This window comes from Aethina tumida, chromosome 2 (genome assembly GCF_024364675.1).
Source record: "Aethina tumida isolate Nest 87 chromosome 2, icAetTumi1.1, whole genome shotgun sequence".
NCBI classification, from domain to species: domain Eukaryota; kingdom Metazoa; phylum Arthropoda; class Insecta; order Coleoptera; family Nitidulidae; genus Aethina; species Aethina tumida.
This window is the reverse complement of record NC_065436.1, coordinates 2,038,174-2,056,611: the sequence shown is the minus strand read 5'-3', so window position 1 is coordinate 2,056,611 and position 18,438 is coordinate 2,038,174. Positions and strand designations below refer to the sequence as shown.

Here is an 18,438-nt window from a genome sequence, read left to right as displayed (position 1 = left end):
TTGTAATAAATAACTTGTTGTTCATACTCTCAACATATTAATTACCTTAAAAAAGTAAGAAAAATTTGTAAAACTGGATCAGAAATTAAAATTTTAGACAAACACATAGATAGTAAGAAATATAGAAAGATATCTTCTATTTATTTAAAGGTAAATTACAAGTCCAATAGTAATAATTATTTCTGATCCAATGGAAAAGAGATGAGTCCATTCTGGACATTAATTCAACTAAATCATTGACATAAAAACATAAATATGGCTTAAATTGTAATAAATAACTTGTTGTTCGTACTCTCAACATATTAATTACCTTAAAAAAGTAAGAAAAATTTGTAAAACTGGATCAGAAATTAAAATTTTAGACAAACACATAGATAGTAAGAAATATAGAAAGATATCTTCTATTTATTTAAAGGTATATTACAAGTCCAATAGTAATAATTATTTCTGATCCAATGGAAAAGAGATGAGTCCACTCTGGACGTTAATTCAACTAAATCATTGACATAAAAACATAAATATGGCTTAAATTGTAATAAATAACTTGTTGTTCGTACTCTCAACATATTAATTACCTTAAAAAAGTAAGAAAAATTTAAAAAACTGGATCAGAAATTAAAATTTTAGACAAACACATAGATAGTAAGAAATATAGAAAGATATCTTCTATTTATTTAAAGGTAAATTACAAGTCCAATAGTAATAATTATTTCTGATCCAATGGAAAAGAGATGAGTCCATTCTGAACGTTAATTCAACTAAATCATTGACTTAAAAACATAAATATGGCTTAAATTGTAATAAATAACTTGTTGTTCGTACTCTCAACATCTTAATTACCTTAAAAAAGTAAGAAAAATTTGGAAAACTGGATCAGAAATTAAAATTTTAGACAAACACATAGATAGTAAGAAATATAGAAAGATATCTTCTATTTATTTAAAGGTATATTACAAGTCCAATAGTAATAATTATTTCTGATCCAATGGAAAAGAGATGAGTCCACTCTGGACGTTAATTCAACTAAATCATTGACTTAAAAACATAAATCTGGCTTAAATTGTAATAAATAACTTGTTGTTCATACTCTCAACATATTAATTACCTTAAAAAAGTAAGAAAAATTTGTAAAACTGGATCAGAAATTAAAATTTTAGACAAACACATAGATAGTAAGAAATATAGAAAGATATCTTCTATTTATTTAAAGGTATATTACAAGTCCAATAGTAATAATTATTTCTGATCCAATGGAAAAGAGACGAATCCACTCTGGATGTTAATTCAACTAAATCATTGACATAAAAACATAAATATGGCTTAAATTGTAATAAATAACTTGTTTTTCGTACTCTCAACATCTTAATTACCTTAAAAAAGTAAGAAAAATTTGAAAAACTGGATCAGAAATTAAGAAAGATATCTCCTATTTATTTAAAAGTCCAATTATAATAATTATTTCTGATCCAATAAAAAATAGATGAGTCGGTTCTGGATATTAATTCAACTAAATCATAGATATAACTACATAAATATGGCTTAAATTATTATAAATAACATAATAAAATTTGGCATTTTTGATGGAAAAATGGGATTACTTAATTTAATGATTAACTAATGAATTTGTAAAACTTCCATAAAAATGTTTATAAGCAGGACAAATATAAAAAAAAACTTTAAGAAAACTTGGTAAGTTTCAACTGCACTTTCAGTCCAACGTTTTATATTCTCAATGTAAAGCGATTACTCTCAGGACTTCCAAAGTTTCCGGAAACTCGCATTTTTATTGTTGCTCCAGATGCGTCTCCCAATATGCCGTACATATTGAAGCAAATTAAGTCCCTTTATTCTTCCTCTCCGTTCTATTAAGTCTAGTTCATTAAACATTAATAATTCCATTGTGAATTACGTTCCAGTTAATGTATAATTAATTCAGTTACACGACTAATACTTATTAACAGCGAATTATTTCTTCATCCGTGACGGTCGCATGATGAAAAGCAATTAAAACATGATTATACGATTATTGCTGCTTAAATCCGGAGCCGAGGACGTTTTATTACTATACGATGCACTCGAACGGACCATTGAATATCAATGAATGCACAAGAGCCACTTAACAGGTTAACTGGGATAGTGACCTGACTCCAACAATCCACTTTCGGGGCATACATTTGCCTGAATTGGTCTTCGATTTCCTGCTGCGCATCCGGATTAACCGCGATTTATTAACTGCCGGATTCTTTACTGCGAATACCAGATTGAATTGGTCGTTACATAATTTCCAGGCCCGTGTCCCATTGTTGGTTATGGACGAGGGACGCATTTTTCAAGTGCAGATAAAAATGGGGAATTGAACTTCAGCTTCTCCACTCTTAGTTTTTGTATGAACTGTACAAAAAGACCAAATATAAACTATGTAATTGTCATGTCAGTTTCAGCAGGACAGGAAATTTCAGACATCTTTAATTAAGGGCGGTGACACAATCCTTTCAGTTGAGTCGGTTCATTAAGTATGAAGTGTGTAATCACGGAATTCCGGCACGACCTAATTCCTTTTCAAAAATCTTTTCGAAACTAACAAGCTGCCTTAAACGAAGCCTAATAATTACACGTCGTTTCAGCCACCGGGACACAAAGCCAAAATTTAGGTCAGCCATGTAAATATCATTGTGCCAATCTACATAATCAATTATCCGGTACACCTACACGTGCACCATCCCACCGTTGACCCTCAGCCATCAAAATCCGTCCGAATTAGTGATTCTCATTGTACAAACGTTAAATAAACACGTCCCGAGATTTATATCGAAAGCTGCGTTTGATACTATAATTGTTACCCTTATCGTTGCCATTCGAAGACGTCTCCGGTCTCCACCGGGACCTTTGTTCAAACAATGGCTCTGATACCTTGATGAACAATTGAATTAATTCAGAAACACCATTCGCCCAACGTTTTGGGTATGCGATGATAATTAATGGACATCTTAATTAAGAGGACATAAATTCTTAATATTTATTAAGTATTTGGATCACTTTACTAATTATTAATTAATTCTTTTGTCACTGTTTAATAGTTTAATTAAAGAAGTATATTATTTAATAGATTCTTTCTTAAGTCTTTTTTATTTAAAAAGTTATTTAAAATATAGATACAGACTACAATCTTTAATAATATTTGATTTTTAACATAAATCCTTAATATTCAGTCAATATTTGTATATAATTATCATGTTACAAATTATTAATTAAATCTTTTGCCCTGTTTATCAGTATTTGTCTAAAAGTTTTAAGAATTCACTGTTTACAAGTTTAATTAAAGAATGACATTATTTAATATACTCTTTCATGAGTCTTTTTCATTTTAATAGCTGTTTAAAATATAGATACAGACTACAATCTTTAATAATATTTGTTTTTTAACATAAATCCTTAATATTTAGTCAATATTTGTATATAATTATCATGTTACAAATTATTAATTAAATCTTTTGCCCTGTTTATCAGTACTTGCCTAAAAGTTTTAAGAATTCACTGTTTACAAGTTTAATTAAAGAATGACATTATTTAATATACTCTTTCATGAGTCTTTTTCATTTTAATAGCTGTTTAAAATATAGATACAGACTACAATCTTTAATAATATTTGATTTTTAACATAAATCCTTAATATTTAGTCAATTACAAATTATTAATTAAATCTTTTACCCTGTTTATCAATATTTGCCTAAATGTTTTAAGAATTCACTGTCTACAAGTTTAATTAAAGAATGACATTAATTATTATACACTTTTATGAGTCTTTTTCATTTTAATAGCTATTTAAAATATAGATACAGACTACAATCTTTAATAATATTTGATTTCTAACATAAATCCTTAATATTTAGTCATTATTTGTACATAAATATCATGTTACAAATTATTAATTAAATCTTTTGCCCTGTTTATCAATATTTGCCTAAAAGTTTTAAGAATTCACTGTCTACAAGTTTAATTAAAGAATTACATTAATTAATATACTCTGTCATGAGTCTTTTTCATTTTAATAGCTATTTAAAATATAGGTACAGACTACAATCCTTAATAATATTTGATTTTTAAGATAAATCCTTAATATTTAGTCAATATGTGTATATAATTATCATGTTACAAATTATTAATTAAATCTTTTGCCCTGTTTATCAGTATTTGCCTAAAAGTTTTAAGAATTCACTGTTTACAAGTTTAATTAAAGAATGACATTAATTAATACACTCTTTTATGGGTTATTTTCATTTTAATAGCTATTTAAAATATAGATACAGACTACAACCTTTAATAATATTTGTTTTTTAACATAAATCCTTAATATTTAGTCAATATTTGTATATAATTATCATGTTACAAATTATTAATTAAATCTTTTGCCCTGTTTATCAGTACTTGCCTAAAAGTTTTAACAATTCACTGTTTACAAGTTTAATTAAAGAATGACATTATTTAATATACTCTTTTATGGGTTATTTTCATTTTAATAGCTATTTAAAATATAGATACAGACTACAATCTTTAATAATATTTGATTTTTAACATAAATCCTTAATATTTAGTCAATATTTGTATATAATTATCATGTTACAAATTATTAATTACATCTTTTGTCCTGTTTATCAGTATTTGCCTAAAAGTTTTAAAAATTCACTGTTTACAAGTTTAATTAAAGGATGACATTATTTAATATACTCTTTCATGAGTCTTTTTCATTTTAATAGCTGTTTAAAATATAGATACAGACTACAATCTTTAATAATATTTGATTTTTAACATAAATCCTTAATATTTAGTCAATTACAAATTATTAATTAAATCTTTTGCCCTGTTTATCAATATTTGCCTAAAAGTTTTAAGAATTCACTGTCTACAAGTTTAATTAAAGAATGACATTAATTATTATACACTTTTATGAGTCTTTTTCATTTTAATAGCTATTTAAAATATAGATACAGACTACAATCTTTAATAATATTTGATTTCTAACATAAATCCTTAATATTTAGTCATTATTTGTACATAAATATCATGTTACAAATTATTAATTAAATCTTTTGCCCTGTTTATCAGTATTTGCCTAAAAGTTTTAAGAATTCACTGTCTACAAGTTTAATTAAAGAATTACATTAATTAATATACTCTTTCATGAGTCTTTTTCATTTTAATAGCTATTTAAAATATAGGTACAGACTACAATCCTTAATAATATTTGATTTTTAAGATAAATCCTTAATATTTAGTCAATATGTGTATATAATTATCATGTTACAAATTATTAATTAAATCTTTTGCCCTGTTTATCAGTATTTGCCTAAAAGTTTTAAGAATTTACTGTTTACAAGTTTAATTAAAGAATGACATTAATTAATACACTCTTTTATGGGTTATTTTCATTTTAATAGCTATTTAAAATATAGATACAGACTACAACCTTTAATAATATTTGTTTTTTAACATAAATCCTTAATATTTAGTCAATATTTGTATATAATTATCATGTTACAAATTATTAATTAAATCTTTTGCCCTGTTTATCAGTACTTGCCTAAAAGTTTTAACAATTCACTGTTTACAAGTTTAATTAAAGAATGACATTATTTAATATACTCTTTCATGAGTCTTTTTCATTTTAATAGCTATTTAAAATATAAATACAGACTACAATCTTTAATAATATTTGATTTTTAACATAAATCCTTAATATTTAGTCAATATATGTATATAATTATCATGTTACAAATTATTAATTAAATATTTTATATCTTTTAATTAAACAATTCAATAGGATATTTTACAAAAATTACTTATACTTGTAGTTAAATAACGACTGATTGTAAATTTGAGTACAAATTTTAATTAATAATTATTCCCTCAGAAATTATTAATTAAAACTTCAATTCAGTTAAATTAAATATTTGTATTACGTACACAAAGATTCAATCAAGATATATTTAACTTTACAAGTTTCATTTCTTGATAATTAATTGACACACATTAAATAAATATTAAATTTAACAAATAACTAATTAATTTTGTTGTTATACTAAAGTTTATTTCCTCAAATAGTAATATTAGTTTAATTTTGTGTGAAATTTAATTAAGCACAAATTGTTGCTTTTTTGTAAAATGAGCAAATTACATTTTACGTCAAAAGCGATTTGTGCTCAATTTACATTTGAATTTACGAGTACTTTTTTGCTTTTATTTATAACAATGGAAATATTTTTCTCTTCCAATTTTATTATAAAATGTAAATAAATACGATTTTATTTGAAGTATTTTTATTTTATAAACGTAAAATGTATTAAAATTTGTTTAAAAGTTACATAATCTATAAAATTACAGATACAATATTTTAAAAAGTACTTCATGATTACAAACAAAATATATGTAGTGGATTTGTTTCAATTAATTATTGTTTTATAAAAACAAACTCAATAACAATGTTTGAAGGGCTTTAGGTTTAAAATTAATTAATTAATTAATTAATTAATTAATTAATTAATTAAAATATATTAAAATTGTTTGAAATAGTTTTATATATAAATATAATAAAATAGTCTCACTGTGATATAAAATTAATTAAAATAAAATTTTAATTAAATATTTTTGTACTAATATTAAATGAAGGATTAGTTAAATACAAAATATTGTAGCTTTTAATACGTTCATGAAGTGCATGTTTTTAATTAACTTCAAAGTTTTATTTTCTATTAAAATATACAGGAAAAGTTTACTGCTATTAATTAAAATTAATTACTCAGAAAACATTTTATAAATTATTTAAGACAACATCCTTCCCTCTATAATGAATGAAGTAACAGTGCATAAAATTCCTCAACCCAACGCACCCCCGATTATGCGTGACCAAAGGTCCATCCGCATCACCATCACAATTACAAATTAAAATTAAATCAACCCCCACGTAATTCCCCGTTTATCTGTTGCAGATGCGCCACCCATCCTGCTGTACAGCTTCATCGAGCAGACGCTGCAACCGGGTCCGGCCGTGTCGTTAAAGTGCAGCGCGTCGGGGAACCCCACGCCCCAGATATCGTGGACGTTGGACGGCTTCCCACTGCCCAGCCACGGACGGTGAGTTATGTCCCTTGCCTTTAATTTTCCGGACCGTTGTCGCTGATAAATTCACGGGTCACCATTTGTGTCTGTGTTTGTGTGGGTGTATTAATTTGGGAAACGTCCTCAGCTTAAGGGTCTGAGGAAGGGTGGTAACGTTAATGGAGGATAAGAAAAATACTTTTCTACACAGGATAATACAAACAAAATTCAATGTTTATGTTTTATGACCTCATTAGTTGTACCAAAAACAGACATACCTCTGAGTTACAACACAATGTTTCAAAAATAAGTACATAACCTCTAATTTTTATCATCGCCATCTTGTTGGCCATTAAAATATATAAAATATTGATCTCTTAGTCATCTAAGTAATATATAAAGGTAGATAGAGGACAAGAGGAGAATTATTGACTTAAAAGGGACAAAAGGAAGTCTGAATAACGCCTTGAACATTGTTGGAGAGGTTCAATCACCAACCAGTGACTTATAGAAGAAGAAAAGCTTCTTAACCTGCATTTACCACCTCCAGTTTGTGTTTTCTCTCAGATTGTAACATTGTCTTCAAAAATTAAAGAGGTGGAGAAGAAGACATCTTTGGGATAGCAAAAATAAAATACATAAACTCGTAATTTTATCATCACCATCTTGTTGGCCATTAAAATATCTAAAATATTGGTCTCTTGATCATCTAAGTAATATATAAAGGTAGTTAAAGAACAGGAGGAGAATTATTGGCATAAAAGGGACAAAAGGAGGTCTGAATAACGTCTTGAACATTGTTGGAGAGGTTCAATCACCAACCAGTGACTTATAGAAGAAGAAAAGCTTCTTAACCTGCATTTACCACCTCCAGTTTGTCTTTTCTCTCAGATTGTAACATTGTCATCAAAAATTAAAGAGGTGGAGAAGAAGACACCTTTGGGATATCAAAAATAAAATACATAAACTCCTAATTTTATCATCACCATCTTGATGGCCATTAAAATATCTAAAATATTTGTCTCTTGATCATCTAAGTAATATATAAAGACAGGTAGAGGACAGGAGGACAATTATTGGCTTAAAAGAGACAAAAGGAGGTCTGAATAACGTCTTGAACATTGTTGGAGAGGTTCAATCACCAACCAGTGACTTATAGAGGATGAAAAGCTTCTTAACCTATATTTACCATCTCCAGTTTGTGTTTTCTCTCAGATTGTAACATTGTCATCAAAATTAAAGAGATGGAGAAGAAGACATCTTTGGGATGTCAAAAATAAAATACATAAACTCCTAATTTTATCATCACTATCTTGTTGGCCATTAAAATATCTAAAATATTGGCATCTTGGTCATCTAAGTAATATATAAAGCTAGGTAGAGGACAGGAGGAGAATTATTGGCTTAAAAGAGATAAAAGGAGATATGAATAACGTCTTGAACATTGTTGGAGAGGTTCAATCACCAACCAGTGACTTATAGAGGAAGAAAAACTTCTTAACCTGCATTTACTACCTCCAGTTTGTCTTTTCTCTCAGATTGTAGCATTGTCATTAAAAATTAAAGAGGTGAAGAAGAAGACATCTTTGGGATGTCAAAAATAAAATACATAAACTCCTAATTTTATCATCACCATCTTGTTGGCCATTAAAATATCTAAAATATTGGCCTCTTGGTCATCTAAGTCATATATAAAGGTAGGTAGATGACAGGAGGAGAATTATTGGCTTAAAAGAGATAAAAAGAAGTCTGAATAACGTCTTGAACATTGTTGGAGAGGTTCAATCACCAACCAGTGACTTATAGAAGAAGAAAAGCTTCTTAACCTACATTTACCATCTCCAGTTTGTGTTTTCTGTCAGACTGTAACATTGTCATCAAAAATTAAAGAGGTGGAAAAGAAGATATCTTTGGGATGTCAAAAATAAAATACATAAACTCCTAATTTTATCATCACCATCTTGTTGGCCATTAAAATATCTAAAATATTGGCCTCTTGGTCATCTAAGTAATATATAAAGATAGGTAGAGGACAGGAGGAGAATTATTGGCTTAAAAGGGACAAAAGGAGGTCTGTAGAAGATAGTGAACATTTTGATGTAAATTTATTGCCATGGCCAGCAAGGTCTGGTAATTCATAAACTTCCTCCACATACTTCAACTGACCTCCAGTGTCAAAAAGAGGTGACATGGAGTGACAAGGTGTACCTGGATTATATTGAAGATCTAACTCACTGTAATATTGATTCACCCTGTAAAATATTTAATGCACAAATTCAGTGACAAATTTAGTTTGTAACCTGCAACACGAAATTCCAAGAGGAAAGATTGATCGTGCTGCTGACTTAAACAAATTCAAGCGATAGAATCTAATCAGTGAATTAATGAATGGCGAAACGGAGTTAAGCGACTAAAAGTTGGTCTCCGAGACTCCCTCATAACTTCCTACTAATGAACCGGAACACGTTAAAGCAAAACAACACCAACACACACCCCATTGTAATTAAACTGAGTTGGTCAGATTGTTTACAGTTTATACGTGCCTGATGTAATACCATTTTGAATTGCAGCTTTATTGGGAACATTTTAAACGATGAACGCCCGAAAACTTTTCATTATCGGAAAGTTCCACCTTTCATACACGGCTACAGAATGGAACGTACAACGTATCTTTGATGGGGATTTATTCCCTCGCCTACTCCGGGACGTTTCTTTTCATTCACGTTGAATGCGGAGTTGTCGACGACAAACACTCGCAGTGCTTTGAAGAATTCCAAATATCTCAGCTTTTCACTTTTAACACACGAAACATCGGGCCCGAGCGGGAGTTCCTTTTGCTGAATTTCACTATTTGTACGTTTTAAAGGGGATAATGCCCGGAATACGTCTAATAAACGGGACAAAGACGAACGAAATTTAATCCGGATCAGGATCTTTTCCTGATTTTAATCGAATAGAAAGGGATAAAAACAGACAACTATTTTTTAAATGTTGTTAAAATATATTTCTAATATCATTATACATTGTAAAATTTATTAGCATCCAAAATTATCCATTAAACTAATTAAGTTAGGTTAGGTTATTCATTATACATATCAAAAATGGGGAATACAATTTGACGAACTCCTGTGAGAGTCTTCAACTATCAGCTTCAAATTCTCTATCAAATCATTGGTGAACTTTTATGAAAATATATTTTCTTGGTCTGCAGCTTCTGTTTACTGAATATTTTATGATGTGACTGTTGAAGCTTGTGAAAGTAGTGTAAATTCTGTTGTTTAATCTGGATGCAAAAATTTCAGCAGATCCCTGTAAGAGGTTCAAGGTTAGTTGCTGATTAAAATGTGGAGGACTCGTTGAAGCTGTTTCAGTTACTGTCACTTCCTTCATTGAATGTTAATGTTTCTGTATATTCTTCCAAACTGCTGAAGGAAGGAAGGATTACTTCTTCAGAATGTCTGTTTTTGATAGATTCTTGGTTTCCTCCAAAATCATTGATGAACTTTTATGAAAATATATTTTATTGGACTGCAGCTTCTGTTTACTAAATATTTTATGATGTGGCTGTTGAAGCTTGTGGGAATAGTGTAAATTGTGTTATTTAATCTGGATGAAAGAATTTCATCAGATCTCTTCAAGAGGTTCAAGGTTAGTTGCTGATTAAAATGTGGAGGACTCGTTAAAGCTGTTTCAGTCACTGTCACTTCCTTCATTGAATGTTAATGTTTCTGTACATTTTTCCAAACTGCTTAAGGAAGGAAGGATTACTTCTTCACAATGTCTATTTTTTATAGATTCTTGGTTTCCTCCAAAATCATTGGTGAAGTTTTATGAAAATATATTATCTTGGTGTGCAGCTTCTGTTCACTGAATATTTTATTATGTGGCTGTTGAAGCTTGTGAGAATAGTGTAAATTGTGTTATTTAATTTGGATGAAAGAATTTCAGCAGATCCCTCCAAGAGGTTCAAGGTTAGTTGCTGATTAAAATGTGGAGGACTCGTTGAAGCTGTTTCAGTCACTGTCACTTCCTTCATTGAATGTTAATGTTTCTGAACATTCTTCCAAACTGCTGAAGGAAGGAAGGATTACTTCTTCACAATGTTTATTTTTGATAGATTCTTGGTTTCCTCCAAATTAGCTCTTCTCTATTGTGTCTGGAAATACTGGACCAATTCATAACATCCTCAACAGTAAATTAGATAGTGCAAACTATCTATCGTAAGTGTCAGATTCTTTATTGAAAATTTATCCAGACGATCACAAAATAACTTAATAACCTTCTTGAACTTTTCAAACCACAATTTTAACAATCAGCGAAACGTACATCAAATTAGGCCCCCTTATATTGCATACCATCTTCCAGCATCGTGCGTCGAAAGGAAAATGTATTTTACATGAATGCCGGCAAATAAAGTTTCTGTCGAGTCGAGGCGAAAAGGAAATCAAAAGAAATTTAAAAAAAAAAAGTACCGAAGGGGCCCTTGATTGGCTCCATTTATATTGAAATCAGTCGGCCTCAAACTCGGTTAAATGTTTTTCTTGTTGGAGTGTTGGGAATTAAGATATTTATGTGCGAGGATTGATTCAGTTTCGTTTTATCCTCGACGGGGGACTCCATTAACACGTTTAATGGTGCAGCATCTTGAACAAGATTTATGATAGTGTTTTTGTCTGGCTCTCAAACACAATACACCAGTAATTATAACGCTGGCAGTAACAGCATCGTCTTGCGCTGCATAATTAAAATAAATTATAATACACGCCGGAGGCGGAAATAGTTTCGGTTAGCTGCATAAAGTTGTCCATTAGTTGGGAACTGTATTCGGCAATAAGTACAAATACGGATAATGCCACGGCTAATGAAGATAAGTAAGTTCGTGCGACGGACCCGGAACTCCGGGGCCAATGTTTTATCATTAGCCGGGGTTTATGGGACCGAAGCTGAAGCACATTGATTGCCTCCTTTTCGTTGTAGGTTCGTCATCGGGCAATACGTAACGGTGCACGGCGACGTGATCAGTCACGTCAACATCAGCCACGTCATGGTGGAGGACGGCGGAGAGTACACCTGCACGGCGGAGAACCGGGCCGGAAAGAGCTCACATTCGGCACGGCTCAACATCTACGGTAAATCTCTATAAATTAAACGCGATGGGGTTAATGGTAATCAAAACGTTGGGTTGTGGGACCGCAGTTCGTGATGCATCTCGGCCCGAATCCCCGAGACGAAATTAATTACGCTGCAAAATTAATTACCCGAGGATCTTGCGGTGTGCACGTTAATTCCCCATGCCAGATGCAATTAGGTGTTGGTCGGGAAGCTGAGACTTTCAGTTTTAACGTTGAACGGCTTCCAGGCATGCCATACATCAGGCTCATCCCCAAAGTGACGGCGGTGGCTGGCGAGACACTACAGCTCAAGTGTCCGGTGGCCGGCTACCCCATCGAGGAGATCCACTGGGAGAGGGCGGGACGTGAGCTGCCCGACGATCTGAGACAAAAGGTTTTGGCTGATGGAACGCTTGTTATCACGCCGGTGGAAAAGAAGGCCGACTCGGGGGTCTACACGTGCTGGGCCAGGAACAAACAAGGACACAGCGCCAGGAGGAGCGGGGAAGTCAGCGTTATAGGTCAGTGATTACCCAATAATTAGCTCCAGATATAAATTTTTGAATATTAATTAATCCACATTCCAATTTGACTTAATATTAATATGGATCCATAAAAGGCACCAAAATAAAAAGGAAACAAACTCAATTTAACTTCGCCCTTAACTGAAGACATGAATCAGCAAGAATTCCAATTACTTTTTGTACAATTTATCGAGTTCATTTAAATTGCAAGTTGAATTCATATTTCATTTAATAATACATAGCGAAAGAGTCTAATCAAACTTTTATAATATAATTGAACATTTAATACAAACAAACTTTTCTTATTGAAGCTGAAACTCGGCCGGAATTGACTCCAGTAACTTTGTTCATTATTCAAGTGGGCCAGAAAAAATAAGATGGGAGATATAATGAGCGATTATTCTTGTTAGCTCTGTGCTCCAAATAGATAGAGAAAATTACTAGCAGGCAATAAACTATCAGTGAATATTTCATAACCATCCTTTATTATAAACTTTAGTGAAGCTAAAACTTCCATTTCACTGATAATCAAGTCTTCATCAGTTCTTAAGGGCGCCCGGAGGTTATGCAACCCACATTGATGCTTAAAGTTACTTTTACTAAAATTTATTGCTAAAACAACAATTATAATAAAAAAAAATGTAACAACACTTTCTACTAATGGTTTTCTAAAGTTTTTCAGCTTTAGAAGAAGTAGTTCGTCCGAATCAAGGCCCAAATACTATTTACTTTTACAGTTTTTAGATTAAGAGGCTCCACACCATTGCTTCACATCAATAATTAGACTGTTTGATAGTTTACTTATGTATTTATTCAGAAGATATAATGAGGAAGAGGAGTTAAGGCATTGTGATGCACAGATTGTTGTTTATTATTTGTTAATTTATGTACAAATCCAAAAGGAAGACAGGATGAGCAAGAGGAAGCTGGATGACTTGTTTTTTTTTTTAATTTGGTTCAAGAATTAGACTGTTTTTATAGTTTATTTATGTATTTATACAGAAGATTTAATGAGGAAGATGAGTTAAGCCATGAGGATGAGAAAGGGGAAGCCTTAGGAAGCTGGATGACTTGTTTTTTATTTTAATTTGGTTCAAGAATTAGACTGTTTGATAGTTTGTTTATGTGTTTATACAGAAGATATAATGAGGAAGAGGAAGGGGAAGCCCTAGGAAGCTGGATGAGTTGTTTTTAATTTTAATTTGGTTTGTCTTACTAGTATTTCATTGCAGTCCCGCCAAAGCTTAGCCCGTTCTACGTGGAGGACAGCCTCCACGTGGGCGACCGCGTAAGCCTGACCTGTTCGGTGAACAAGGGAGACCAGCCGTTGACGATCTCGTGGCACAAAGACGGCAGGAGCCTGGAGGGCGGCCAGCTGATGCCCATCACACAAGTGGACCAATTTACTAGCATTCTAGTGATAGAAAGCCTGTCGCCGGAACACAACGGCAACTACTCGTGCGTGGTCCGTAACTTGGCCGCCGAGGTGTCGCACACCCACCAGTTGGTAGTGAATGGTAATTGGGTGCGCCGTGACGCACGTCCTTTATTTGGTTTTTGTTACGATTTTTCTTTTCTACTCTCTGATGTTTGTTTCTCTTCTCTCTCAGTTCCTCCTATTATTGAGCCCTTTTCCTTCCAAGACGGGCTGTCGGAAGGCATGCGCACCCGTACGGTATGCGGCGTGAGTTCCGGGGACCCACCCCTAGTGGTGTCCTGGCTCAAGGATGGTCAGCCGCTGACGCCGTCGCTCGGCGTCAACGTATCGGCCCTTGACCCCTATTCTAGCCTCCTCAGCATTTCTAGCCTAGACTCGAGACACTCGGGAGACTTCACGTGCGTGGCCAGCAATCCGGCCTCCGAGGTCAGATACACCGCCAAGCTCCAGGTCAAAGGTAACCAACCCCGGCCTGTATCCCACCCACTTCGTTTAATAAAACCCCTCCTCGCCCGTACCCCACCACAACACCTTCCGTTGCTTTTGGCACATGCGTCGACTGGACCACCAAGGTCAAGGTACTGTTGCACCCTCTTTTGTTCTATGTCTCTCTCTCTCTACTACTACTTCTCTATCTCACTTTCACTAAGTAGGTTGGTTGATGTATGGTTTTTTTACATGGCATGCATATTTTGTAGCTGTTGACGTTTGCGCACAAGCGCCCCCACTTAACAAGCTTCAAACAAACAAGGATGAGTGGGGGCACCTGTGCGCCCCACCACGACAACAACGCACCCACTGTCCTTGCCCCGCCGAGGACATTCGGTCCGTCGTTGTCCCCCGATTATTGTTTGTAGTATGGCGACCCGGTCGCCGCTTAAAATGTTCACACCACGCCACGTTATAAGAAGATATGTCCCTCACCAGTAATGCTTCTTGCAGCAAATAACCAATAATCCACCCACCCATAAACCGTGTAGAGTGTGGTCAGTGTTCCCACCCACCACGGCACAATTTATTTGCAAAACAAAACTTGATGTTGTCCGACAAGTGCGGCTCGTGTACTAATACGCCCCGATGTTGTTCCAGTGCCGCCCCGATGGCTGGTCGAGCCGTCGGACGTCAGTGTCGAGAGGAACAGGCACGTGGCGCTGCACTGTCAGGCGCAGGGGGTTCCCACGCCCACCGTCATCTGGAAGAAAGCCACAGGTCTCGGCATTTCCTTTTCTAGGTTTCCCGTAGCTGTGCGGTGCAGTCTGTACTTGTTTTTCAGCTTAGACTTTTTAGAAAATAGGCTCCGACTTTTTGATTTCGTTTTCTTTGGTTAATTTTTAGTCTTAGCCTTTAGTGTAGACCAGCTTCCACTATTTCCAAACACAAACTCAGTTACACATTAGATTAAATCAAAGTAACAACGTTAGACGGTAAATTTACAACCAGTTCATAAACGTACAATTCATCAGACCCAAACCCACCTGATAGAGCCTTAAAGAATGCCCGTCGGCCGTCCAATTTCACGGCCCGTTAACCGTCGGCGAAGGGCCGCATAAATTCGACGGTTATTGATGTGAGTTTGTCTGTTCAGCCAGTAAGTCCGGGGACTATGAGGAGGTGCGGGATCACATGTACACGAAACTGCTGGGCAACGGAACGCTCCTGCTGCAGCACGTCAAGGAGGACCGGGAGGGGTACTACTTGTGTCAGGCGGACAACGGTATAGGTACCGGGATTGGGAAGGTCATACAGCTGAGAGTCAACTGTAAGTACACCACAGGAGGTCATCTTTGTAATAGTAATACGACTGGTGGTTGCAGCTTCGCCGTACTTCTCGGCTCAATCCAGGTTGGTGACGGTGAAGAAAGGTGACACGGCCCTGTTGCACTGCGACGTGAACGGCGACAAACCGATAAGTGTGACGTGGCTGAAAGGTGGCAAAATAGAACTTCACCCGTCCACTAACTACAGGGTCAACCTCAAGCAGGACGTCACTCCTGACGGAGTGGCAGCCGAATTACAAATCGTCAACGCTGACGCTTCCGGTAACCAAAGACACTATTTAACGGCACCATTTATTTAATTGTTAATTTGAATTTACAGATAGTGGTCCATATTTTTGTAAGGCCAGCAACTTGTACGGTAATGAGCAGCAGCTGGTGCAGCTTCAGGTGCAAGAACCACCCGGGCCACCTCAAAGGGTTGAGGCTGTGATGATCAGCAGTCGTTCGGTGGAATTGAAGTGGCAACACAAAACTGGTGACTCCAACGAGGTCTTCAAGTTCATCATTGAGTACAGAGAATTGGAACGTAAGTCATTCATTTATATCTTCCTTTTGTATTTCAAGCAAATAACTAAAGAATTGAGGTAAATTTATCATAAACTAGCTTAATTTTTCTATTTTTACTCTTAATCGCACTTGTTTTGCTTTGAGGAGTGGTTTCATGTGTCTCCATTATTGGTGACTTAAGTTCATCACCAAATGGGTCATAGTAAGTTATTCATTTGGATCTGAATTTTTAATTATAAGCTGTATAAGTCTTTTAACACCTGTTTATTGTAGAGTTAAGACAAAATAATCAAAGTAAAACTTAATTCTCATCTTTAGTTATCACGCCATTTTGGTCTTGCTTTGAATAAATGATTTTCTGTGTTTCCATTCAAAGGAGCATATTAAGCTGGAAAATTCTCATGTTTCCCTGGCATTAATAGCAACTTAAAATAAATAATGGTGTCGTTTTAATTTAATTAGTTATAACGTTGCCTCAATGACGCTTTAAAAGTTTCCAAACTGGTCGCTTATAAATGGAAGCTGTTTCAATAAAAGCAACGATACTTATTATTTCATCCACTGCATTTTAAAGTGCATTTCTGTGCCTCGAGAAAGTCGTCTAATACTTTTTTAATTCAGGCATTCCATTTACATTACTTAACTTTCTTGAACACAAGTTTTAATTATGAAAATAATGGAATGTAACAACTGAAATCGATAAAAGACGTTTGGCTTGACTAATACGGAATTAATTACACACAAAGAACGAAGTTAATTGCTTAATTGTTTTCTCATTTAGGCGAGTGCAAACGTAAAACAAGATTGGGAAGTTTCCTCGTTACTTCCGAAACAAAGTAAGTGCAACTTAAGATAAATAACTGTGTTGCACTAAAAACAATTAACAAACCCCCCATTTAGTTATATTTATCCTTTATAAATAGTAATAACTAAATGGTGGTTGAACAGATTAAAAATTTAAACAACCCCCATTCGTCCGAAGTTCCCCTCGTTTATAAATATTTACAGTCATCACTCGGTTGATTTACGCACTACGTGGGGAATTTAAAACCGACGTCGGAACAACTACGGTGCGAAGTTTATAAAAGCGGTTCCGACATTATTTAAAACGGGCGTTGCGTTCACGAACTTCGTACCGAACATGTTAAATAAATGTTTCAAAGTTTGAAGTCGGTGAAAGTGGTGGGAACGCGGGGGCGATTATTCTTCGCGTCCGAATCCCGGTGGGGGCTGAAATATTTCAGCGAATGTGTGTTCCTTGTTTTAACAGCTATTTTGGACTTTGTGATTATTATTTATTTTTTAACTTTCGGTTTTGTTTATGTTGCAATAGAAATTTTTGATTATCTACAATAACTGTTTTAAACCTGCCAATTTTTTTTCAATACTTTTAATAATTTTTGATGCTACCAACATAAATACACAATCTAATCTAAAAATAAATATGTTGCCAGCACTGGTAAATTTGATACATGTGTAATACACAAAATACTGCCAATAAATTGGGCAATAAATTATGCAATATATACAATATATAATTAAAAAAAAATAAAATATACAATAATATTCACAATACAATAATTTTATGTGCCAGACTAAGAAATGTAGGATTAAAATACTTCCATTAATTATTTTATATATTATATTCCATGTATACCAACTGTCAAAATTTATAAGAAAACAATCAGTGGATTGAATGAATCCATCAATTTAAAGACTAATTTATAACAGAAATTGGTTTTAGTTGTTATTAATTGGATTTTTTCTACAAAATTAATATTTAAAAATGAATATTTTTAAGTTTTAAACTAAGGAATGTTGAATTATATTGTACTTTCAATAATTATTTTATATTTTTTCAAGTAAGTTATGCCAACTGTCAAAAATTATAAGAAACAAAAATGATTGGACTTGGTTAAATATGAATATTCGAGGATAAATCTATCAGGTATAATCAAAAAATCTTTTATGTATTGAATAAGTTGATT

At 33.4% G+C, this 18,438-nt stretch overlaps 1 protein-coding gene across 4 annotated transcripts in view; it reads left to right on the top strand.

Annotated features, from left to right (window-relative positions):
- LOC109604968 (Down syndrome cell adhesion molecule-like protein Dscam2) overlaps positions 1-18,438 on the top strand; it is a 174,304-nt gene that overhangs the window by 144,747 nt on the left and 11,119 nt on the right. For 2 of the 4 annotated variants that reach the window (XM_049962899.1, XM_049962898.1), the window contains exons 8-15: positions 6,984-7,128; positions 12,070-12,221; positions 12,452-12,724; positions 13,960-14,622; positions 15,255-15,374; positions 15,751-15,924; positions 15,980-16,204; positions 16,263-16,469. In XM_049962899.1, coding sequence (XP_049818856.1) covers positions 6,984-7,128; positions 12,070-12,221; positions 12,452-12,724; positions 13,960-14,622; positions 15,255-15,374; positions 15,751-15,924; positions 15,980-16,204; positions 16,263-16,469 — 1,959 coding nt within the window. The remainder of the gene's footprint in view (positions 1-6,983; positions 7,129-12,069; positions 12,222-12,451; positions 12,725-13,959; positions 14,623-15,254; positions 15,375-15,750; positions 15,925-15,979; positions 16,205-16,262; positions 16,470-18,438) is intronic. The other 2 variants (XM_049962901.1, XM_049962900.1) reach the window with 2 other exon arrangements.